At 43.3% G+C, this 21,758-nt stretch overlaps 1 protein-coding gene across 8 annotated transcripts in view; it reads left to right on the forward strand.

The window, feature by feature from the left end:
* The first annotated feature begins 3 nt into the window (after window positions 1-3).
* The window catches only part of WDR27 (WD repeat domain 27), a 246,079-nt gene continuing 224,324 nt past the window's right edge, over window positions 4-21,758 (forward strand). For 3 of the 8 annotated variants that reach the window (XM_073022250.1, XM_073022253.1, XM_073022254.1), the window contains exons 1-3: window positions 4-461; window positions 10,586-10,781; window positions 18,437-18,577. In XM_073022250.1, coding sequence (XP_072878351.1) covers window positions 10,593-10,781; window positions 18,437-18,577 — 330 coding nt within the window. In that variant the 5' untranslated portion in view covers window positions 4-461; window positions 10,586-10,592. The other 5 variants (XM_073022251.1, XM_073022252.1, XM_038001226.2 and 2 more) reach the window with 5 other exon arrangements.

Genomic DNA, 21,758 nt, shown 5'->3' on the forward strand with positions numbered 1-21,758 from the left:
GCTAGTAACCATAGCGGCGGGCGTGGGGCGGAGCGTGGCTCGCTAGTTCCCTGCGTGCCCTCCTGGGAGCTGGGTGCCGTGAGTCCTCTCCAGCGGGCTGCTCTCGGCGCGGAATCCGAGCTGCTGCTCTGGGGCGTGTGCCTAGGGCTCGGGGCAGGAGCGCGGGTGCTGCGCGGGTGCTCCGCGGGTGCTCGCGGCTCCGCTGAGGTCTCTATGAAAGGGGGCGATTTGAGGGTTCCGCCGTGACCGCTCCCAACGGCGGAGACGCGCGCTCTGGACCAGAGCCGTTGCCCGCTGTCTCGTCACCCCAAGCCGCCTCCTGACGCCGTGCCGGTGCGAGGGTCTCCAGGGGAATTCGGGGCACAAATCGGGCCCGAGCGTCCGGGCTGCCGTGGCACCAAGGCGCAGGATCGGCGCTTTGAGAACTGAGCGCCTGTGGAGTTCGGAGGAAAAGGACGCAGGTGGTTATTTAAAGCAGCTATGTATAAAGCGAACTCAGACCTCTTTAAAAGATTCAGTAGTTTAGGAACGAACCAGGGCTGTGGAAATGCCCGTCATTCTGTGCTCCGAGGGTGGGAGCGTGGACCCTGAGGGCTCCTGAATTATGCCCCACTGGCCTTTCACCTTGCATGGTAATTACCAGGCTAGGTTTTCCTAACTCGAGTCAAACAGCAAGTTTCTGGCTTGCTTAGACACTAAAAGAAAAAAATTTCGATCTTTTCTAATCAGAAGGGAGTAATTTTCTCTTTCTAAAAATCCTGGGCAGAAGGAAATGCCCAGGATTTTATCAGTGGTACTCCTCGAGTAGTAGAGAGTTCATCTTTTTATGTATTTCTAAATTTTCTACAATTTACACACACTCTACCAGTAAAGGAGTATTAAGTCTACAGCTTCCAGTTTATCTGGAATTACTACCTTGTGTTTACTGACTTAACTTTAAGACAATGGTTTCTTTAACAGTCACTTGCCACTGCTTTTTCCTGAAGTGCTTACCTAGTCTTAGGTGCACTAGAATCTCACTAAAGTAATAAATTTAGTTTATTTTCCCTACTTGTTCTGTGCACATGCGTACACGGATATCGCTGGGGATATCCTATAGCATTGATTATCCCCTAGGGTTGGCACAGCAGGGAGAGGAGGTGGGGATAGTCCAATTCCGTGTGTTGGCTGCTAATGCTTATTCTTTGCAATAATTTACTGTAGGGCTGCAGGATGAGTAAGCCTGTGGTCCGTTTTCCACATTATTACAGGTTGTTGCAGTTGAACTGTTTGTCACTGCCTAAGGTGAGTCTTGAGCTTTTACCCTCCTGAGTTTGTTTCTGTGTTCCATCAGTCACTCAGCAACATCCTACAGTGTCACTGAAGCATCCTGCTTCAAGGTACCCACATCAGTCAAGGTAGGCTGACAGAAGGGACCTCAGCTTCATGCAATAAATGTTTCTCTCTTGCTTACACAGCAGTCCAGCCTGGTGTCCTGGTCACCCTTTAGTGGGAGCAGCACAGGCCGCCAGGTGCCACCACCGTGGCCCCTCTTCTTAGCCTTTGGAGCCCTCCGCCTCCAGCGTGAAGGGCTGTGCACGGGCTATGACAGGACCAAGCCTGTGCATGTATGGTATGTTTTCCAGAGCAGAAATGGGTGCACAGCTACCCTCGACTCCAGAGGGGCTGGAAATGTGGTCCTGCCATGTTCTTAGTGGTTCCAGGGAAGAAGCAGAAAGAGCTTGGGAAAACTGCCAGACCACAGAAATAGAAAAATGAATATTTTAACAGAAAAATAACTTTCTACGGAAATGATTTTAGGGGCCATCTGACCTCTGTTCAATGCGAGGATAGGTTGGGGTTCAGTTAGCTGCCCTGGATTCATGTCCTGGACACAGACATGTATGTGTGTGTGTGTGTGTGTGTGTGTGTGTGTCAGTGTGTCCCTGACAATGATTCTGCCTGCACCAGACACTCCTTCATCCCCGTCTGCACCACCCTGCCATGGAGCAGGAGAGGCAGGAGAGGTAGGCCTTGAAGCCGAGTACACTGAGGCAGAGGTAGGCATTGAAGCCGAGAACACTGAGGAACGAGGAGAGGTAGGCATTGAAACCGAGAACACAGGAATGGGCAGAGGTAGACATTGAAGCTGAGAACACTGAGGCAGAAGTAGGCATTGAGGTGTTGGGCAGCTGGAGAGGTGGAACGTCAGCTCGTGCACGCTGGGGCCAGACTGACCCAGAGGTTCTGAGCGCAGGCTAGTACTTCCTCCTGAAGGTGGCTTATGTGTTCTGACAAGGCTTCTTCCCTCTTTGGCTTCACACCATTGTTTTCTGTGAACTCTTCACACTAGTGAGTCATGGTGTTATTTCTTTACTATACACACATCAGGAAATGCAAGCACATTCATATTCTGTCTTTATTTTGGAAATAATTCCAGCGATGTCAGACGTTGGGTGTCAGGAGATGGTTTTTTGTTGTTTCTGCTTTTGTTTGTTTGTTTGTTTTTGAGACAGGGTCTTGCTGTGTTGCCCAGGCTGGAGTGCAGTGGCACAATCTTGGCTCACCACAACCTCTGCCTCCTGGGTTCAAATGATTCTCCCACCTCAGCCTTCCAGGTAGCTGGGACTACAGACACACGCCACCACGCCCAGCTAATTTTTGTATTTTTAGTAGAGATGGGGCTTCACTACGTTGGCCAGGCTGGTCTTGAACTCCTGACCTTGTGATCCACCGGCTTCAGCCTCCCAAAGTGCTGGGAATACAGGCATAAGCCACTGTGCCCGGTGTCTGCTTTTGTTTTTTTTGTTTTTTTTTTGAGACGGAGTCTCGCTCTGTCGCCCAGGCTGGAGTGCAGTGGCCGGATCTCAGCTCACTGCAAGCTCCGCCTCCTGGGTTTACGCCATTCTCCTGTCTTAGCCTCCCGAGTAGCTGGGACTACAGGCGCCCGCCACCTCGCCCGGCTGGTTTTTTGTATTTTTTAGTAGAGACGGGGTTTAACCATGTTAGCCAGGATGGTCTCGATCTCCTGACCTCGTGATCCGCCCGTCTCGGCCTCCCAAAGTGCTGGGATTACAGGCTTGAGCCACCGCGCCCGGCTGCTTTTGTTTTTAAGACATGAAGGGGTCCTGTGCTTCAGGCATGGAAGAGGTCTTCAGGTCTTCACATTGCCTTTCTCCAGTGACTCTGGGCTCTCTGACCCCACACCTTTCACCAAACCCATTTGGATCGGACAGGTTTTTATATGTGTGCATGTTTGGGTGCATGCGTGGGATTCTGTGTGTGCATGTGTGTATACAGGCGTGAGATTTTGTGTGTGTGTATGCATGTGTGTATGTGATCTCTTGATCTCTTGCTTCACAGCTGCCCATACCTTAACTTCTTCCTCGTAAGCTTCACTGCACCATTCTTCCCAAGATCTAGCAGCATCTCAACCGTTGGGTCACCCTGGACTCTTGCTGTCGATTGCTTGTTCTAGTCTTACTTCAGGGTTCAGTCCTGATAGGACACACACAGATCACTGTGTAGACGTATGCAGGGTATTGTCATTTCATTTGTACAGTTTTCATTTTGTAGGCAGTTTTATTCGTTTGTTAATACTGCAGTGACAAACTAATGCAGATTTGGTGGTTTAAAACAGCACAAATGGATTATCTTACAGTTCTGGAGGTCACAAATCCAAATGGGTTTCAAACTGTGCTAAAATCAGGGTGGCATTGGGGCTGGCTCCTTCCAGAGTCTTTGGGTGAAAACTCTTCTCCGTGCCTTTTCTAGCTTCTAGAGGCCACCACAGGCCTCAGCTCCTGGCTCCTTTTTCGGTCTTAAGAATGGTAACCACAGCAGGTTGAGTCCTTCTCACGGTGCATCATCATCCCAGCTTTTCTCTCTCTAGCTTAGTTAAGGAAAGTATTTAAATTGAACATACCCAGATAATCCAGGATAATCTCTCTTCTGAAGCCCATCTGATTAGTAACCTCAAGTCCCTTGGCTGTGTAACCTAATGTTTGCAGAGGTTCTGGGGATGAGCATGTGGACATCTTAGGGAGAGTGTTACTCTGTCCCCAGTGTGCCCTGGGGTATTTAGACTCCTCACCATTCAGCTAATAGTACTATTTTATGTAATTGGTACAAAAGGGCAATGCTGGGTGCTCTGTAATCATTTAGAAGTGAGAGAAACAAGATGACTTTTTGAGTGTTATCCTCTAAAATGGACACACTGGATTAGAGAAGAGATGTCTGTTTCTTCCACAGTTACTTGAAAGAAATTTTGGTGCAATGCCTACAGGAAGTTACAACTGATGTTTCAGCATTTGACATAATGTATCCAAAGCAGAATCTATGCTTCTCCCCTGCCTAACCTGTTCTGCCCCAGCTCAGAAAGGGAGGTATCTTGTTGTTCAGGCCAGAAAGCTAGGAGCCACTCCTGATTCCTCAAATTCCTCTTCAGCAACCAACCCGTACTGGCTTCCATCAGTCCTAGCTCAGAAATAACGTGTGGTGTCCATTTGCTTAAACCCTGCTCTTAGGCTCCAGCACCAATGATCTTTTGAAAAATAGAAGTTTTAAATTTGTAAATATTTTGTTAAAGTTTTTGTTCATCCTTCTTGATATTTTTATATATCTAAGCATTACTATTTTTGTTGTCTCAGCATCCTCATCCTCTTGGCAAAAAAATCCTCTAGTCCCTGGATTTCCTCTGGACTACCACCCTTCTCCCTCTGCTGGCCAGGACTCAATAGAGAGGTCTGTGTCTCAGGCCTGACTTCTTGGCATCATTTCATCCTTCTGATTACATGATTAATTCAGACATGGAAAGTGTCTCAGACAGGCCCAAACTCATGAGAAATGTTCAAGGATCAATGGAAAGAGAGGCTTTCTTCCCCAGCACGCTGCAATGTGAGAGGCCACGCTTGGGCGCTGTTGGCCGTCTTTTTGCCACCGCATAGGAACAGACAATGAGCAGCACCTAGACAGGTGGAGCTGAGGGTTGGGGAGACCAGGGGGCTGTCCTGACGGTGTTGATGAAGCTGCTGTAGCCAGTCATGTGCTAACCTTTTAATTACACATTAAATGCCTTTTCTTTCCATCGGATTAGGTCGAGCTTGCTTTCTGAGACACGAAGTAAACATTTTTCAATGTCATTTTAAAAAACATCTGCATTGTATTCCACTCAACGTAAGAACCATTGCTACATTTCATATTACAATCAATGTTACGATGGACAGCCTTGAAGAAATAAATTTTGGAAAAGGTAGAATGATACTTGTTATAAATTTATGAAAGTAGAATTTTTGATTGCCAGATAAGTTTATGTCAATTTATTCTCTTACCAGCAGTGTATGTGGAAATGTTTCTGTGTGTGCGCGTTCATGATTTATTTATTTGTTTATTTTTTTGGGACGGAGTTTCGCTCTTGTCGTCCAGGCTGGAGTGCAATGGCGCAATTTCGACTCACTGCATCCTCAGCCTCCCAAGTTCAAGCGATGATTCTCCTGCCTCAGCCTCCTGAGTAGCTGGGATTGCGGGTGCACGCCACCATGCCCGGCTAATTTTTGTATTTTTAGTAGAGAAGGGATTTCACCATGTTGGTCAGGATGGTCTCAAAGTCCTGACCTTGTGATCTGCCCACCTCAGCCTCCCAAAGTGCTGAGATTATAGGTGTGAGCCACTGCACCTGGCCTGACTGTTGCATTTAACAAGGCACAAATACATGTTAATTTTATTCTGTGGCGTAGTTTAAGTCCGTTCTTTCTTTGTTGACTTTCTGTCTTGACCTTTCTAGTGCTGTCAGGGGAATATTGAAATTCCCCAGTATTACTGTGTTGCTATGTCATTTCTTAGGTCTAGTCATAATTGTTTTATGAATTTGGGAGCTTCTGTGTTAAGTGTGTATATATTTAGGATTGTGATATTTTTCTATTGGACTAATCCTTTTATCATTATATAATGTCCCTCTTTGTCCTTTTTTTTTTTTTTTTAACTGTTGTTACTTTCAAGTCTATTTGTGGTGTTTTGTGCAAGAATAGCTTCTCCTGCTTGCTTTTTGTTTCCATTTGTGTGGAATATCTTTTTCCTCTCCTTTACCTTAAGTTTATATGAGTTCCTATGTGTTACATAAGTCTCTTGAAGACACCAGATACTTGATTGGTGTATTTTTATCCGTTCTGCCATTTTGTATCTTTTGAGTGGAGCACTGAGACCATTTACATTCCACGTTAGTGTTGAGATATGGGGTACTGCTCTATTTATTATGTTAGTTCTTGCCTAAATACCCTTTTTTCATTGTGTTATTGTTTACAGGGCCTGTGAGATTTATGTTTTAAGGAGGTTGTTTTTGGTGTATTTCAAGGTTTTGTTTCAAGATTTAGAACTTCTTTTACCACTTCTTGTAGTCCTAGCTTGGTAGTGGCAGATTCTCTCAGTATTTGTTTGTCTAAAAAATACTTTATCTTTCCTTCGTTTGTGAAGCTTAGTTTTGCTGGATACAGAATTCTTAGCTGACAATCATTTTGTTCAAGGGGGCTAAAGATATGACCCCAATCCCTTCTGGCTTGTAAATTTTCTGCTGAGAAGTCAGCTGTTAATCTGATAGGTTTTCCTTTATAGGTTACCTGATGCTTTTGTCTCACAGCTCTAAAGATTCTTTCATTCTTCCTGACTTTAAATAACCAGATGACGATACCTGGATCATGATCCTTTGTGATGAATTTCTCAGGAGTTCTTTGAGAGAGTATCAGTTGCTATGTTAGAAGGGGTGTATACGCTTTCCCTAAGTTGGTCCAGGGGAGGCATCCTGGTTTCTCAGGTGATGGGCAGGGCCATAGTGTTCCCAAGAGTTTATGTCTTTTGTGTTTGGCTACCAGGTGGGTAGAGAAAAACCATCAGGTGGGGACAGGGTTAAGGGGGTCTGGGCTCAGACTCTCCCTGGGCAGGGCTTGCTGCAGCTGCTGTGGGAGATGTGGGAGTGGTTCTTGAGTCAATGGAGATATGTTCCAGAAGGGATTATGGCTGTGTCTGCTGTATCACATAGGTTGCCAGGGAAGTGGGGGAAAGCTGGTAGTGGAAGACCTCACCCAGCTCCCACGCAGTTTGTGAGGCTGGTCTTGCTCCCACAGTGCCCAGCTAACAGCGCCAGGTTTAGATGCAGACAGCCTGTGTGTGGGACTCAGTCCCAGCCCAGGCCATAAGCTTCCGCGCTGAGAAAGCAAGCATGGCTGGCTTTCAGGTCTTGCCCTCCCCATCTGCCCACAATGTTGGCAGCTCCTGTGCTCATATCTGTAGCAGTTCCCTTTTACCCACTCCTGATTCTGCTCAAGGAAGTTCGTGCCCAGTCTAAATTATCACAGAATTCAGTTGGAAGCTTCTTTCACCCTTTGACCTCTCCCTAATTCCGCTGGCTGTCTTTTCTGAGGGAGGACCTCTGTGAGAAACAGTCAGGGATGGCTTCCCTGGACTCGAGCTGGAGACTGGGAATGCCTACAAGGCTCTTCTCACTGCTACTTCTACTTTATATTTCACTTGGCTGCCTAAATATGCTTCAGCTCTAGGTAAGGTTACATCCTTCTCCTATGATATGGATTTTTAGATTCCCCAGTGGGGATGTGTGTTTGGAGGCAGTTTTTTTCCCCTCACGTTTTGGGAACTCACAGTTTTTTGCCTGTCTCATGGAATTTGCAGTGGCCTGCTGCTTCTTTCAAAAGATCTGTGAATTCTTTCAGTTTTTTTGGTACATTTCTGCAGTGGTTCTTGGAACAGAACTTCACAGTATGAGTCTCCACATGCTTTTCAGTCCATCCTAGTGGGAGATGCACATTATCCCTGCCTCCTGTCTGCCATCTTCTTGCCTAACCGCTTTAAAGGGTTATTGTAAGAATGATATAATCTATGTACTCATATATACAGACCTGCTTATTAATGGCTACAAAAGTGGTCTGTAAATTGCAAATTGGCATGCAAATACTATTATTTGTAAAATGTGCTGCTGAATTCTATGGGAATTACAGAAGAGAATAAGAAATGATACTGCAACAAAAGTTTACGTTGAAGAAAAAGGTGAAACTGAGTCATAATTTGAAGAGTGTATTATTAACATTTTTGAAACAACTATAATGTTTTGTGTATTCTTTGTCTGTCTCCCAAGATGTTTTATGGTTTGGGAAGCAGTGGATCTGGTGATAGCAGCTTCATATTGTCCCCTCAGGACACATCTCCCCAGCACCTACTGCCATGCTCAAGTTACAGAGTCTACAGAGTAACCATGGTAGCTTTGGAAGGTGTAGCTATTTTCATATGACACTCAAAGTATCTTTGCAAATATTTTTAAAAAGTGAGATAAAAATTGTGAATTGGAGACAAATGTGCCTTAAAATAATGTACACATGCTTTTATTTTGTTTTTCTCCAAATATTGAGACTTTTCAAGCCTTTAAAAATCACCTTTTATTTATTTTATTTTTATTTTATTTTATTTTATTTATTATTTTTTTGAGACGGAGTCTCACTCTGTTGCCCAGCCTGGAGTGCAGTGGCGTGATCTCAGCTCATTGCAAGCTCTGCCTCCCGGGTTCACGCCATTCTCCTGCCTCAGCCTCCCAAGAAGCTGGGACCACAGGTGCCCATCACCACACCCGGCTAATTTTTTGTATTTTTAGTAGAGACGGGGTTTCACCGTGTTAGCTGGGATGGTCTTGATCTCCTGACCTCGTGATCCGCCTGCCTCGGCCTCCCAAGGTGCTGGGATTACAGGCGTGAGCCACTGCACCCGGCCAAAAATCCCCTTTTATTTATTATAACACAGCACATTTGCTGTAAGGGCAATCATAGAGTATAAGGCCTCTAATTATATTTTGAGAACATTGATCAATTACATTATCAGCTTCCTGGTACCTTGGCCTTATGAATATTAAAACAAGGGTTTCTAATCGAGACCTGTATTGAAAATGTTTGCTGGCTTCTTTTGAAGTGTTTTCCAAAGATGATCTGAAGTCCATTTTCCTTTGCCTCATTTCTCTTGTGAAATTCTGCTCCCCACCTGCACACAGGAAATTGTTATTGCTGCCCCGCCCACAGCACAGAGGTGGTGCTGAGGGTTCACAGTCTGTACTGGAATGTCAGATTTCTCAATCACGGGGCCGGGAGGCAGGCAGGGGAAGGTTCTGCTGATGAGTGGCACCCCACAGTTCTCTTTCTTTCTTTGCAATTCCTGTCTGACCAAGGGTCCTTCAGACAGAGGATTCCATCCTAGCAGTCCAGCCATGGATCCATGTCCCGCTGCCTCCTGAGGTCAAAATAGTTTAGATGGTGTGAAGTGCTGGGAAGGAGGTGGATGGGATGGGGGGCAGGGATGGGAGCCAGCTCTCAGAGGCCTCTCCTGAGACCTGGGAAAGGGGAAGAGCCCCCAAGGTGCAGAGAGGAGGAGGAATGTAGCATGAAGATAAAGTGTGCGTCCTGAGGCAATCAAAGCCCTGCTGTGTTGTAAGAGCTGGAGGAAAGGGTAAATAGAAAGAGTAGCAGTGGAGGGAGGAGGCGGTGAAGAGGAAGAGAGGCAGAGGTTAGGTTAGCAGAATCCCTCAGGGCCAGCATGAGGAGCACAGGGGTGGATTTTTCAAATCCACATGACCAGTATGAGGACTGTATGACTGGGCCTTTGAATCCACCTGGCCAGTATGAGGACCACATGGCTGGGCCTTCAAATCCACATGACCCCCTTGAGGACTGTATGGGTGGATTTTTCGAATCCACATGGCTAGCATGAGGTCTGCACGGGTGGGCCTTTGAGTACCCACAGCCTGCATGACCCCGCTGGATGTTTGGGTGCTTGCCCATCACTTTCTAAGCAGGTCTGTTGTCTGTGCCTTTAAGTGTATCGATTGCTGGCCTGCAGTGGGGTGTGGGATACAACAGAATCAAGGATGACCCCAGAGCCATTCCCGCATGTTTCTGAAGTGATTATGCTGTGAAGTTAAGTGTAAAGTTGGGTGAAGATCTGAAATGTTTTATTGTCAGTGTTTCATTGGTTCATGCTCTATGAAACATAGCCAGTGAGTCACTGATTATAGAACCTGTGGTAGCTTAACTGTAATTACATAGGGTGTTGTGAAATTGTTCAGTAAAGCCCAGGTTAGCTATGGGAAATGTGGGTTCCAATTGCAGTTCCCTAACAACTGATTTGCTGTGGTCAATTCAGAAAATAACTTTGTGTCTTAGTCATTTCGGTAACCAACGTTTAGAATGCTAAGTGCCAGCGCTGCCCCGATGCCATATGGATCATTGTTTAGTCTTTGCCTCTCAGTAACTGTTCTCATTTTACAGTTGTGGAAGCTGATTGAGAAAGCCTAAGCAAGGTCTGTTAAGTGGGAATAGTGGAATTTGAGTCAAGGTTTGCTTAATTGGAAAGCCCATGAGAGGAATGGAGCAGTTGTGAATGTGGAACCTCCAGAGTTTTCAGCGATTTCTCTTGTTTTTTCTTGGGGTGAGGAGAGGTGAATAAATAGGTATGATGTGGTATGTGTGTGTGGTCAAACTAGTAACTATCAATAGGTAATAGACTTTTTTCCTATATTAAGTATAATACCTGTAGTCATCTTATATGTACCTTTTGTTTTCAGATTGAAGATGGAAAATCCCCAGGACATTTTCTCAAGTAATGGTGGCTGTCTAAGTGAGACAGTTATAGAAAAATACCTGGTTGAATCCAAGGAGTCTGTGTCTCATGTTCAGCTTGCTTGTAGCATGCAGGACTGTGCTTTCCCTTTGGATGGGACTGAACTTTGTATATGGAACACGAAGAGTCCTTCTCATCAGGTATTGAACAAGTTATAAGTCCAGTGTTGTGAAGGCCTTGCCCTTGTCTCTCCATGTCTTTGATGCTCTTTGGACAGCATTACCCTCTGTGGATTCAGCTACCAACTATGAGAGAAAAATATCGATAAAAACATTGTATTATTTTATTTTTAAATGTATTTTTATTTTACAATATTTTTATATTTAGAACACAAGTGATCTGGAATTAAAAAGTTTCTTCAATTAGAAGCTGATCAAGAAAAGATTCATCTTAACATAATCAAGTCTCCTACATTCGAATATTTAGATTGACCTCACTTTTTCAGTGAAGTATAAACTACTTAGGAAAAAAAAAAGTTCCACATAATAAGTACACGTTGTGATGACTATAACTAAATGAATATGCCCAGGTAACCACCCCTAGGTCATACCTTGTCTCCATCCATGCCCACTTCTCTCCTGCCCAAAAGGCAACACTATCTTGACTTCTAATACCATAGGTTAGTTTTGCTTATGATGAACTTTATATAAATGTGATTATACATTATGTATTTTTTTGTGCTAGTTTCTTTGATTAATCAGCGTTATTTTATGAGATTCATTCATGTTGTTCGTTTTCATTGCTACAGAGTATTAGGATTTATTAGGTACCACTATGCCCTTTTTGAAAGGCTAAACTAAAAATACATTTTTATTATAGAGTAATAAGTAGAATTGCATTCTACTAATGTAAAGACTACACTTTATCCATTTTTGTTGTAGAATAGTAAGTAGAATTACATTCTACTTATGTAAATAGACCACACTTTATCCGTGCTTGTGTTGGTAGACATTTGTTGTATTTCAGTTTTTTTGGCTGCTAGATTCTTTCATATGTCTTTTGGTGCAGACACATATAATTGCTGAATTATAAAGGATACATAAGCAGTTGACTCTTGAACAATGTGAGTTTGAACTGTGCTAGTTTACTTATACACGGATTTTCTTCAACCCCATGTGGGTCAAAACTATAGAATTTTCAGGATATGAAAACTGTATATTTGGAGGGGCGCCTTTTCATATATGTGGAGTCCACACAGCCAACTGTGGGATGTGGGTATACACAGATTTTGGTTTATGTGGGATTCCTGGCATCAATCCCTCATAATAGTGAGGGATGTCTGTATTCAGTAGATAATGCCAAGCAGATTTCCAAATTGGTTGTACCAATCTGTAGTTCTTCTAATGGTGTATGACTTTCAGTTGAACCATATCTTCACCTAAACTTGTTTATTTTTATTTTAGCCTTTCAAAAAGGGCATAGTGGTACCTAATTATGATTAGTAATTCCGTGATTATTAATGATGTTTAGCACATTTTTACACATTTATTGGCCATTTAGATATTCTTTTTTGTGATATATGTTTTCAAATCTCCTGCCATTTTTTTCTATTGGATTATCTGTCTTTTTTCTATTGATTTGAAGGAGTTCTTTATATTATAAATATAGGCTTTCTGTTGTCCCTTTAGATTAGTTTGCATTTTCTAGAGTTTTATGTAAATTGAATCATATGGCAATTTAATTTTTTATTGACATGTAATAGTTGTACGTATTTTGGCACTATATGTAATATTTTGATACAAGTATACAATGTGTTATGATCAAATCAGGATAATTGGGATGGCCATCACCTCAAACATTTATCTTTTTATTGTGTTGGTAACATTATAGTTTTTTTCTTCTGGCTATTTTGAATTATATAATAAGTTAATATGAACTCTAATTTTCCTCCTGTACTATTGAATACCAGAACTTATTATCTAACTGTATTTTTTTTATTCCTTCTCCCACTTATTTTCATTCTCTCCACTTCCCTTTCCAGCCTCTTTTAACCACCATTCTACACCCCGCTTCCACGAGATCCACTTTTTAAGTTTCCACATATGAGTGAGAACATGTGATATTTGTCTTTATGTGCCTGGCTTATTTAATTTAACATAATGACCTCCAGTTCCATCCATGTTGCTGCAAATGACAGGATTTCAGTCTTTTTTATGGCAGAATAGTATTCCATTGTGTGTATGTACCGTATTTCTTTATCCATTTATCTGTGGCTGGACACTTAGGTTGATTCCATATCTTGGCCGTTGTGATAGTGCTGCAATAAATACGGGAGTGCATTATCATATAATGTAATTACTTGTCTCTTTGTACAGCTTTTAACTTGATGTCTGTTTTATCTGATGTAAGTATAGCTACTCCTGCTTGCTTTTGGTTTCCATTTGCATGAAATATATTTTTCCATCCCTTCACTTTAATACTATGTATGTCTTTATTGGTGAGATGAGTTTCTTGTAGTCCACATATAGTTGGGTCATATTTTTCTTTTTATTCAGCCAGTCTATATCCTTTTAGTAGGGAATGTTATTTATTTACATTCAGGGTTATTGATAGGTAAGGACTAATTCCTGTCATTTTATTGATTGTTTTCTAGTTGTATATCTTTTGTTCCTTACTTCTTACTGTTTATTTTTTCAGTTGGGTGGTTTTCTGTAGATTTGATTCCTTTGTTTTTCTCCTTTGTGTATTGGGTCTACCAGGGAGTTTTATAGTTTTCCAGGTTTTCATGATGGTGGATATCATCATACTACTTCCAGATATAAGACCCCCGTGAGCATTTCTTGTAAGACCAGTTTAGTGGTGATGAATTCTTTGAGTTTTGTTTGTCTCTGAAGATTTAATTTGTCCTTCATTTCTGAAAAATAGCTTTGCTGGGTATAATATTCTTGGCTGGAAATTTATCTGTTTTCAGTACTTTGAATGTAGCATCCAATTCTCTCCTGAAATGTAAGGTTTCTGCTGAAAAATAATTCTGTTAGTAAAATAGAGATTCCCTTATATGTGACTTGATGCTTTACTCTTGCTGCTTTAATTTTTTCTTTGTCTATGGATTTTGACAGTTTGACTATAATGTACCTCTGAGAGGACCTATTTGGTGTTTTTTTTTTGTTTTTTTTGTTTTTTTTGTTTTTTTTGTTTTTTGAGACGGAGTCTCGCTCTGTCGCCCAGGCTGGAGTGCAGTGGCCGGATCTCAGCTCACTGCAAGCTCCGCCTTCCGGGTTTACGCCATTCTCCTGCCTCAGCCTCCTCCCGAGTAGCTGGGACTATAGGCGCCCGCCACCTCGTCCGGCTAGTTTTTTGTATTTTTTTTTTTTAGTAGAGATGGGGTTTCACCGTGTTAGCCAGGATGGTCTCGATCTCCTGACCTCGTGATCCACCCGTCTCAGCCTCCCAAAGTGGTAGGATTACAGGCTTGAGCCACCGCGCCCGGCCGAGAGGACCTATTTGGATTGAAACTATTTGGTTATTCGACCTTTCTGGACCTGGATTTCCATCTCTTTCCCAACACTTGAGGCATTCTCTGCTATGATTTATTAAATAGTTTTCCTCACCTTCTCCCTTATCTTCTTCTGCTAGAATGCCCATATTATGAATGTTTATTTGCTTAATGATATCTCCTAACTCACATAGGCTTTATTCTTTTTTGTTCTTTATTCTTTTTTTGTCTGCTGGTATTATTTCAAAAGTCCTGTCTTCAAGTTCAGAAATTCTTTCTTCAGCTTGATCAAGCCTAGTTGCTTAATCTAGTTGTTAAACCTCTCAATTATGTTTTTAAATTTTATTCATTGAATTCTTTAACTCTAGGATTTATCTTTGGTCCTTTGAGCTGCTCAGCTCACCTGGTGGTATGCCACCAAAGGCAACCCGTGGGTCTTTTTCGTGAGTCTGAGACATGGGCACATAGCTGCTTGTTGGGCCTGGGAGCATGCTGACCATGGTCAGCCTGTGAGACTGTTTCTCAGGCCTTTTTGGAGACTTGGGGACATTGGGCAGCCTAGAAGTATTTCTTCTTGTGGCAGGGGTGCCATAGGGGTGTTTCCCAGGTCCTGAGCACAGGTGTTTAGCAACTCTGCTGGCCCAGGGGTGAATCAGCTGTTAGGAGGCTCAGGAGCCTCTCCTGCTTTGGGGAGGGTGTGTAATGGTTTGGCTAAATCAAGGGCAGGTTTGTCCTGGGCAGGACTGCTAGGCTGTTTCTCTGGCTGGAAGTGCAGTGGCGAGGGTTGGTTTCTCTGTTGTGCAGGTCCAGACTCAAGCTGATCTTGGTCCCAGGCTCCATGCAACTGGGGTTGTGACATTCAGCCACTCATGTAGGCTTGGTATAGTAAAGATGGAGCCCCAGGGCTGGAGAATGGCAGTGACTTCTGGCCCCCAGAGCAGGGCATGCTCCAGAGGCAGCTCTGATCTCAAGATGGTGCTGTGCTACAGCAGCCTTGGCTCACAGGGTGGGTGGGGAGTGAGGAGTGCACACTTCGTGCTCCTAATCTGGGGTAATGCAGCAGCCTGAATTTCCAGCAGCTCCCAAACTGGGCTCAGGGCTTGCAGGGACTGTGGGATTCTCCTGTTGTAAAGACTTCAGGTGTTTGTGGTGGTGATGTGGGTGATTGGGAATCTTTTGCTTACCTTTTCCTTGCAAGGGGAAGTCCCTTCTGACTCTGGGCAGATTTGACCCAGGCGGGGGAGGTGGGACTACAGAGTCCAGGTACCTCCATGCTGCTCTCCTGGACTTCCAGTCACCACAGGTGCATCTTCAGTTCCTCTGCTGTGTTGCAGTGCTCTTCTTTCCACACCCTAGTCAGATCTTAGCTGTTTGTTTATTGCCTTTTTTTTTTTTTTCTTTTGGAGGGGGATAAGTGCCAGGTGTCTCTAGTCAGCTATCTTGCTAATATCTCTCAGTCTAGTTGTCAGTTTCTCCAGGTACAGTATGCTTGATTGGCATTTTTTCTTTCTTTCCCTGAATATATCACGACCTCACCTCACTTCTGTCGTATAAGGTTTTTGCTGAACAGTCTGCTGCCAGGCGTATTGGGTCTCCCTTATGTGTTATTTACTTATTTTATCTCACTGCTTTCAAGATCCTCTCTTTGTCTTTGACCTTTGAAAGTTTGATTATAGTATGTCTTTGGGTATTCTTATTTGGGTTGAATCTTATTGGTAACTTTTGACCTTCCGGTATGTATTTATATCTCCAGGTTTGGAAAGTTTTCTATTATTTCTTTGAATAACCTTCTACCACTTTGTCTTCCTCAGTTCCTTCTTGAACTCTACTAACCTGAATATTTGCTCTTTTGTTGTCTCATAGCTCCCGTAAGCTTCTTCATTCCTTTTCATTTTCTTTTTTCTCCTCTGACTGTGTATTTTCAAGTACTGTGTCTTTGAGCTCACTGGTTCTTTCTTCTGTTTGCTGAATTCTGTGGTTGATGCTATCTATTGCATTTTTCATTTTACTAATTGTATTTTTTAGCTCCAAAATTTTTGATGTTTTTTTAAATTAATAATCTCTGTTAAGTTTCTTCGGTGATTTCAGAGTTGATTCTCTGTTTTTCTAAATTTTCTTGAGATTCCTTAAAACAGCTATTTTGAATGATTTGTTTAGGGATCACCTATATTCATTATTTTAGGGTCAGTCTGTTGCACCTTATTTTGTCTGTTTGATGGGGTCGTATTTTCCTGAGCATTGCTGGTGCTTGTGGACATGTGGTTACGTCTGTGCACTGAGGGATTAGGTGTTTATTTAAGTCTTCTTAAGTCTGGCTTTGTGCCTGTCCTTCTTCAGAGGGCCTTCCAGGAATTCTACATAGGCTGACTGTTGAGTTCCCTGAGCCCTTGACCGCTGTAGCCATCTCAGCATTCGAGGATGCTCTAAGCACAGGATTGCTGGGAGTCTTGCAAGAACTCTGAGATTGATACAGCTTTCTGGCCCAGATGGACCTGGGTAGGACTCAGCGTGGATACTGGGGCTCTGTGGGAATGCTGACCAGGCATCTGAGTCCAGAATGCTGTCCTAGTGGCCCAGACAGGTGTGTCACCCAGCAGATCTCTGCACAGGTGAGGAATGGGAGTTGAGGTTGGGAGTCCATGGATAGTTCTCTAACAGCAGTGAGAGGGGCCAGAACTGAGACTGGGTCCCCTCAAGATCTGCTGTGGGATGGAGGTTGGAGAGCTGATTTTGTTGGCTCAGAGGATCATGTGTCTACCAGGGGGACCCTGCACCAATAAGAGAGTTTCCCAGCCACAGCAGGATGGGCTTGGAGCTGAGACTGGGCCCCTCTGGGATCTGCTGTGGGACAGAGGCTGGAGAGCCTGGTCACATTGATTCAGAGGGTTGCATGTCTCTGAGGAAGTCCCTGCAGAGATGAGATAGTTCCCTAATTTCAACAGGAGGAGTTGGACCTGGAACTGGGCCCCCTTATGGTCTGCTATGGGTGGGAGACGGAGAGGTCGGTCTAGTTGGCACAGAGGAGCGTGCATCTCCCAGCAGGTTTCGGCACAGGTGGGATAGTTCCGTGATAGCAGCAGAAGAGCCCAGAGCTGAGACTGGGTACCCTCAGGATCGGTCATGGGAGGAAGTGTGGCAGGCCTGTCAGGGAGGCTGAGACTCCCAGGTTGCAAGATATGGGCAAGTCTCCCTGTGAGTCTTTGTGTAAGCAGCTCGTACCTGGGACCTCAGATGAGGGAATTAGAGCCAAGCCACAGGGCAGCTTTCAGGTTCATTGCCTAGACCAATGTCAACAGGCAGATGAGCCCTTCTGTCAGTTAGTAGAGAGTTTGATTCCTGCCAGAGTCTTTGGCTGGTGGTTTTGTTTGCAGGCTCAAGGCCAAATGAGGTGGTAGCCAAGCCCCTTGGAGGACTGAGCCATTTCTGGGCTTGAAGCTAAGAGCATGCTTAGTGAATCAGCCACCTAGGTGTGGGTCTGAACTCTCGAAATGACCTTCTAAGATCTTGACTCCACTGGGGTTTCACAACTTCAGCCTGAATTCTGAGGCTCCTGTAGAGAGGCTTTTGACCATGGATGGGTACAGAATTTTTCTTATTGTCGGAGGATATGAGTGGGTTAGCTTCTATTTCACCAGCTTGGTAATATCCGATATTTACTCATTTTGTCTGACTTTCTTCACTCAGGATAATTGAGATCCATGTTGTTGCATTCAGTAGTTCATTCTTCTTTATTATTGAGTAATATTCATTGTATGGATATACTATACTTTATGCATTCTCCCATTGGTCGGAATTTAGGTTATTTTTAGTTTTTGACTATTGCAAGTAACACTATTAGGAAAATTTTGTTTGTGTCTTTTGTTTTATAAATGTCAGGTCAAAGTGGCTAATCTTCAAGTCTTCTATATTCTGTTGATTTCATGTCCAATTGTTCAATCAGTTATTGAAAGAGGCATATTAAAATCTATGACTCTAATTGCGAACTTATCTATTTGTCTTCCATTAGTTTTTACTTTGGGTATTTTGAAACTCTGTTATTAAGCACATTTGTGTTTAATATTTTTTATGTCTTCTTGAAATCATTTATTATAAAGTGACATTGTTTTTTGATCCCTGGTAATATTTCTTGCTCAGAAATCTTTGGCTACTTTCTGTTTTCATTAATGTTAGTATTATATATCTTTCATTTCCTCTCTCACAACCTTTATGTTTTTGTTGTCATGCATTTTACTTTTACATATGCTACAAACCTGACAATCCATTATTACTTTTGTTAAACATTCAGGGATCTTTTAAAGATATTTAAACAATAAGAAAAATATCTTCATTTTTCTTTTTTAATTTTTTTTTTTTTTTGAGATGGAGTCTCGCCTTGTCACCCAGGCTGGAGTGCAGTGGCACAATCTCAGCTCACTGCAACCTCCTCCTCCCAGATTCAAGCGATTCTCCTGCCTCAGCCTCCCGAGTAGCTGGGACTACAGGTGCGCACCACCATGCCTGGTAATTTTTTTTGTTTTGTTTTGTTGTTTTAGTAGATACAGGGTTTCACTATGTTTGCCAGGATGGTCTTGATCTCGTGACCTTGTTATCCGCCTGCCTCAGCCTCCCAAAGCACTTGGATTACAGGCGTGATCCACTGCGCTCAGCCTTTTCTTTTTTAATTTTAAGGCTCTTAAATTTAAGAAAGAAAAATATCTTACACATCTACCCACGTAATTATATTTTTGGTGCTCTTCATTCCTTTGTGTATATGCATGTTTCCGTCTGGTAGCATTTTCCTTCTGCCTGAAGTATTTTATTTAACATATGTTTCAGTGCAACTATGGTGATAAATTATTTCAGCCTTTGTGTGTTTAAAAAAGTTTTTATTTTGCCTTGTTTTTGAAAGGCATTTATATTGAGTAGAGAATTCTAGTTTGACAGATTTTTCTTCAGGTTTTTAATATGTTGCTCTTCTATCATTTCAGTGAGGATTCTATTATTATCTTTATCTTTGTTCCCATGTATACACAGTGGGTTATTTTTGTCTGGCTGCCTTTAAAACTTTTTATATTACCAATTTTGAACAATTTGTTCATCCTATGTTTTGGTGTATTTTTCTTCATATTTATTATTTTTGTATATATTAGGCCATTTTTGCATTGCTATAAAGAAATAACTGAGACTGGGTAATTTATAAAGAAAAGAGATTTAATTGGCTCATGGTTCTGCAGACTGTACAAGCGTGGCACCAACATCTGCTTTGCTTTTAATTAGGACCGCAGGAACCTAACAGTCATGGCAGAAGGTGAAGGGGGAGCAGGTACTTCACAGGGTGAAAACAAGAACAAGCGGTCAGGAGGAGGTGCCATACGCTTTTAAATGACCAGATTTCATGAGAACTCACTCACTGTGGTGAGGACAGGGTTAAGCCATGAGGGATGAGCCGGCATGACCCAAACACCTCCCACCAGGCCCCACCTGCAACACCGGGGATTACATCTCCACATGGGATTTGTAGGGGACATGCAAACTATGTAATTCCACCCCTGGTCCCCTAAATCTCATGTCCTTCTCACATTGCAAAATACAATCATGTCTTTCCAACAGTCCCCCAAAGTCTTGTCGACGAAAAGAGTCAAACTCTGTAAAATATTTTAAGAGATTTATTTTGAGCCAAATATGAGTGACCATGGCCCCTGACACAGCCCTCAGGAGGTCCTGAGAACATGTGCCCAGGGTGGTCGGGGCACAGCTTCATTTTATATATTTCAGGGAGACATGAGACATCAATCAAATAGACTTAAGAAACACATTGGTTTCATTCAGAAAGGCAGGGCAACTCAAAGCGGGGACTTCCAGGCTATAGGTAAATTTAAATATTTTCTGGTTGAAAATTGGTTAAGTTTGTCTAAAGATCTGAGATCGATAGAAAGGAATGTTCAGGTTAAGATAAAGGATTGTGGAGACCAAGTTTTACTGTGCAGAGTCAGCTCTCAGATAGCAGACTTCAGAGACAGCAGGTTGTAAATTATTTCTTCTTGGACTTAAAAGGGTGCCTGGCTCTCAGTTGATTATCTCCTGGATCTGAAAAGGAAGGAAGGAAAACAAAGGGGGAAGGGGTTTCTCTATAGGATATAGATTTTTCTCACAAGAGACTTTGCAGGGCAATTTCAAGGTATGGCAAGGAAATATATTTTGAGGTAAAACATTTTGATTTTCTTCCTTGTTATGCCAGAGTCAGATTGGAAAGTAAGCCACGATATAAAGGGTCAAATAAAACTGATCTTATGAGAATTTATGGTTTGTAGGGCCTGACTCCCTAGACCCCTTAGAAAAGAATTTGGGCAAGATAAAAAAAAAAAAAAAATCAGAGCTTAGTCCTCAGCCTTAACTTGTTCCAGCATCAACTCAGTCAAAAGTCCCAGGTCCTAAGTCCAAAGTTTCTTGTGAGACAAGGCAAGTTCCTTCCACCTATGAGCCTGTAAAATAAAAAACAAGTTATTTACTCCCAAGATACAAAGGGATTGTAGACATTGGATAAACATTCCCATTTCCAAAGAAAGAAATTGGCCGAAAGAGAGGGGCTATGTAGGCCCCGTGCAAGTCTGAAACCAAACAGGACAGTCATTAAATTGTAAAGCTCCAAAATGATCTCCATTGACTCTGTGTCCCACATCCAGGGCACACTGGTGCAAGGGGTGGCCTCCCAAGGCCTGGGGCAGCTCTGTCCCTGTGGCTTTGCAAGGTTCAGCCCTTGTGGCTGCTTTCACTGGTTGTTGAGTGCCTGCAGCTTTTCTAGGAGCAGGGTGCAAGCTGCTGGAATATCTGCCATTCTGGGATCTGGATGATGGTGCCCTTCTTCTCGCAGCTCTAGTAGGCAGTGCCTCAGTGGGGACTCTGGCGGGGGCTCCAACTCCACATTTCCCCTTGGCACTGCCCTAGTAGAAGCTCGCTGTGAAGGCTCCACTCCTGCAGCAGGCTTCTGCCTTGGCACCCAGGCATTCTCACAAATCCTCTGAAACCTAGCTGGAGGCTGCTGAGGCTCCTTTACTCTTGTATACTGTGTACCTGCAGGCTTAATGCCACATGGAAACCACCAAGACCTGTGGCTTGCACCCTCTGAAACAGCAGCCCAAGCTGTATCTGGGGCCCTCTGAGCTGAGGCTAGACCTGGAGAGGGGAGCAGTGTCCTGAGGCTGTGTGGAGCAGCAGGCCCTGGCCCACAAAACCATTCTTTCCTCCTAGGCTTCAGGGCCTATAATGGGAGGGACTGCCTTGGAGATGTCTGGAATGTCTTGCAGACCTTTTTCCCATTGCCTTGGCTATCAGCCTTTGGTTCTTTTTTTAGTTACACAAATATCTTAAGTAAATGGTTGCTCCACAGCCTGCTTGAATTCCTCTCACCAAAAACACTGTTTCTTTTTGCCACATGGCTGGGCTGCAAATTTTCTGAACTTTTATGCTCTGCTTTCCTTTTAAATATAAATTCCAGTTTTATGACATTTCTTTGCTCCCATATATGGTTGTAGGTTGTTAGAAGCAGCCAGGAGACATCTTAAATGCTTTGCAGATTAGAAGTTTCTTCCTTCAGGTACTCTAGGCCATCACTCTCAAGTGTAAGCTTCCACAGAGCCTTAGGGCATGAACAGAATGCAGCCACGCTCTTTGCTGTGGCATAACAAGAGTGAGCTTTGCTCCA

This window comes from Chlorocebus sabaeus, chromosome 13 (genome assembly GCF_047675955.1).
Source record: "Chlorocebus sabaeus isolate Y175 chromosome 13, mChlSab1.0.hap1, whole genome shotgun sequence".
In the NCBI taxonomy this organism is placed as follows: Eukaryota; Metazoa; Chordata; class Mammalia; order Primates; family Cercopithecidae; genus Chlorocebus; species Chlorocebus sabaeus.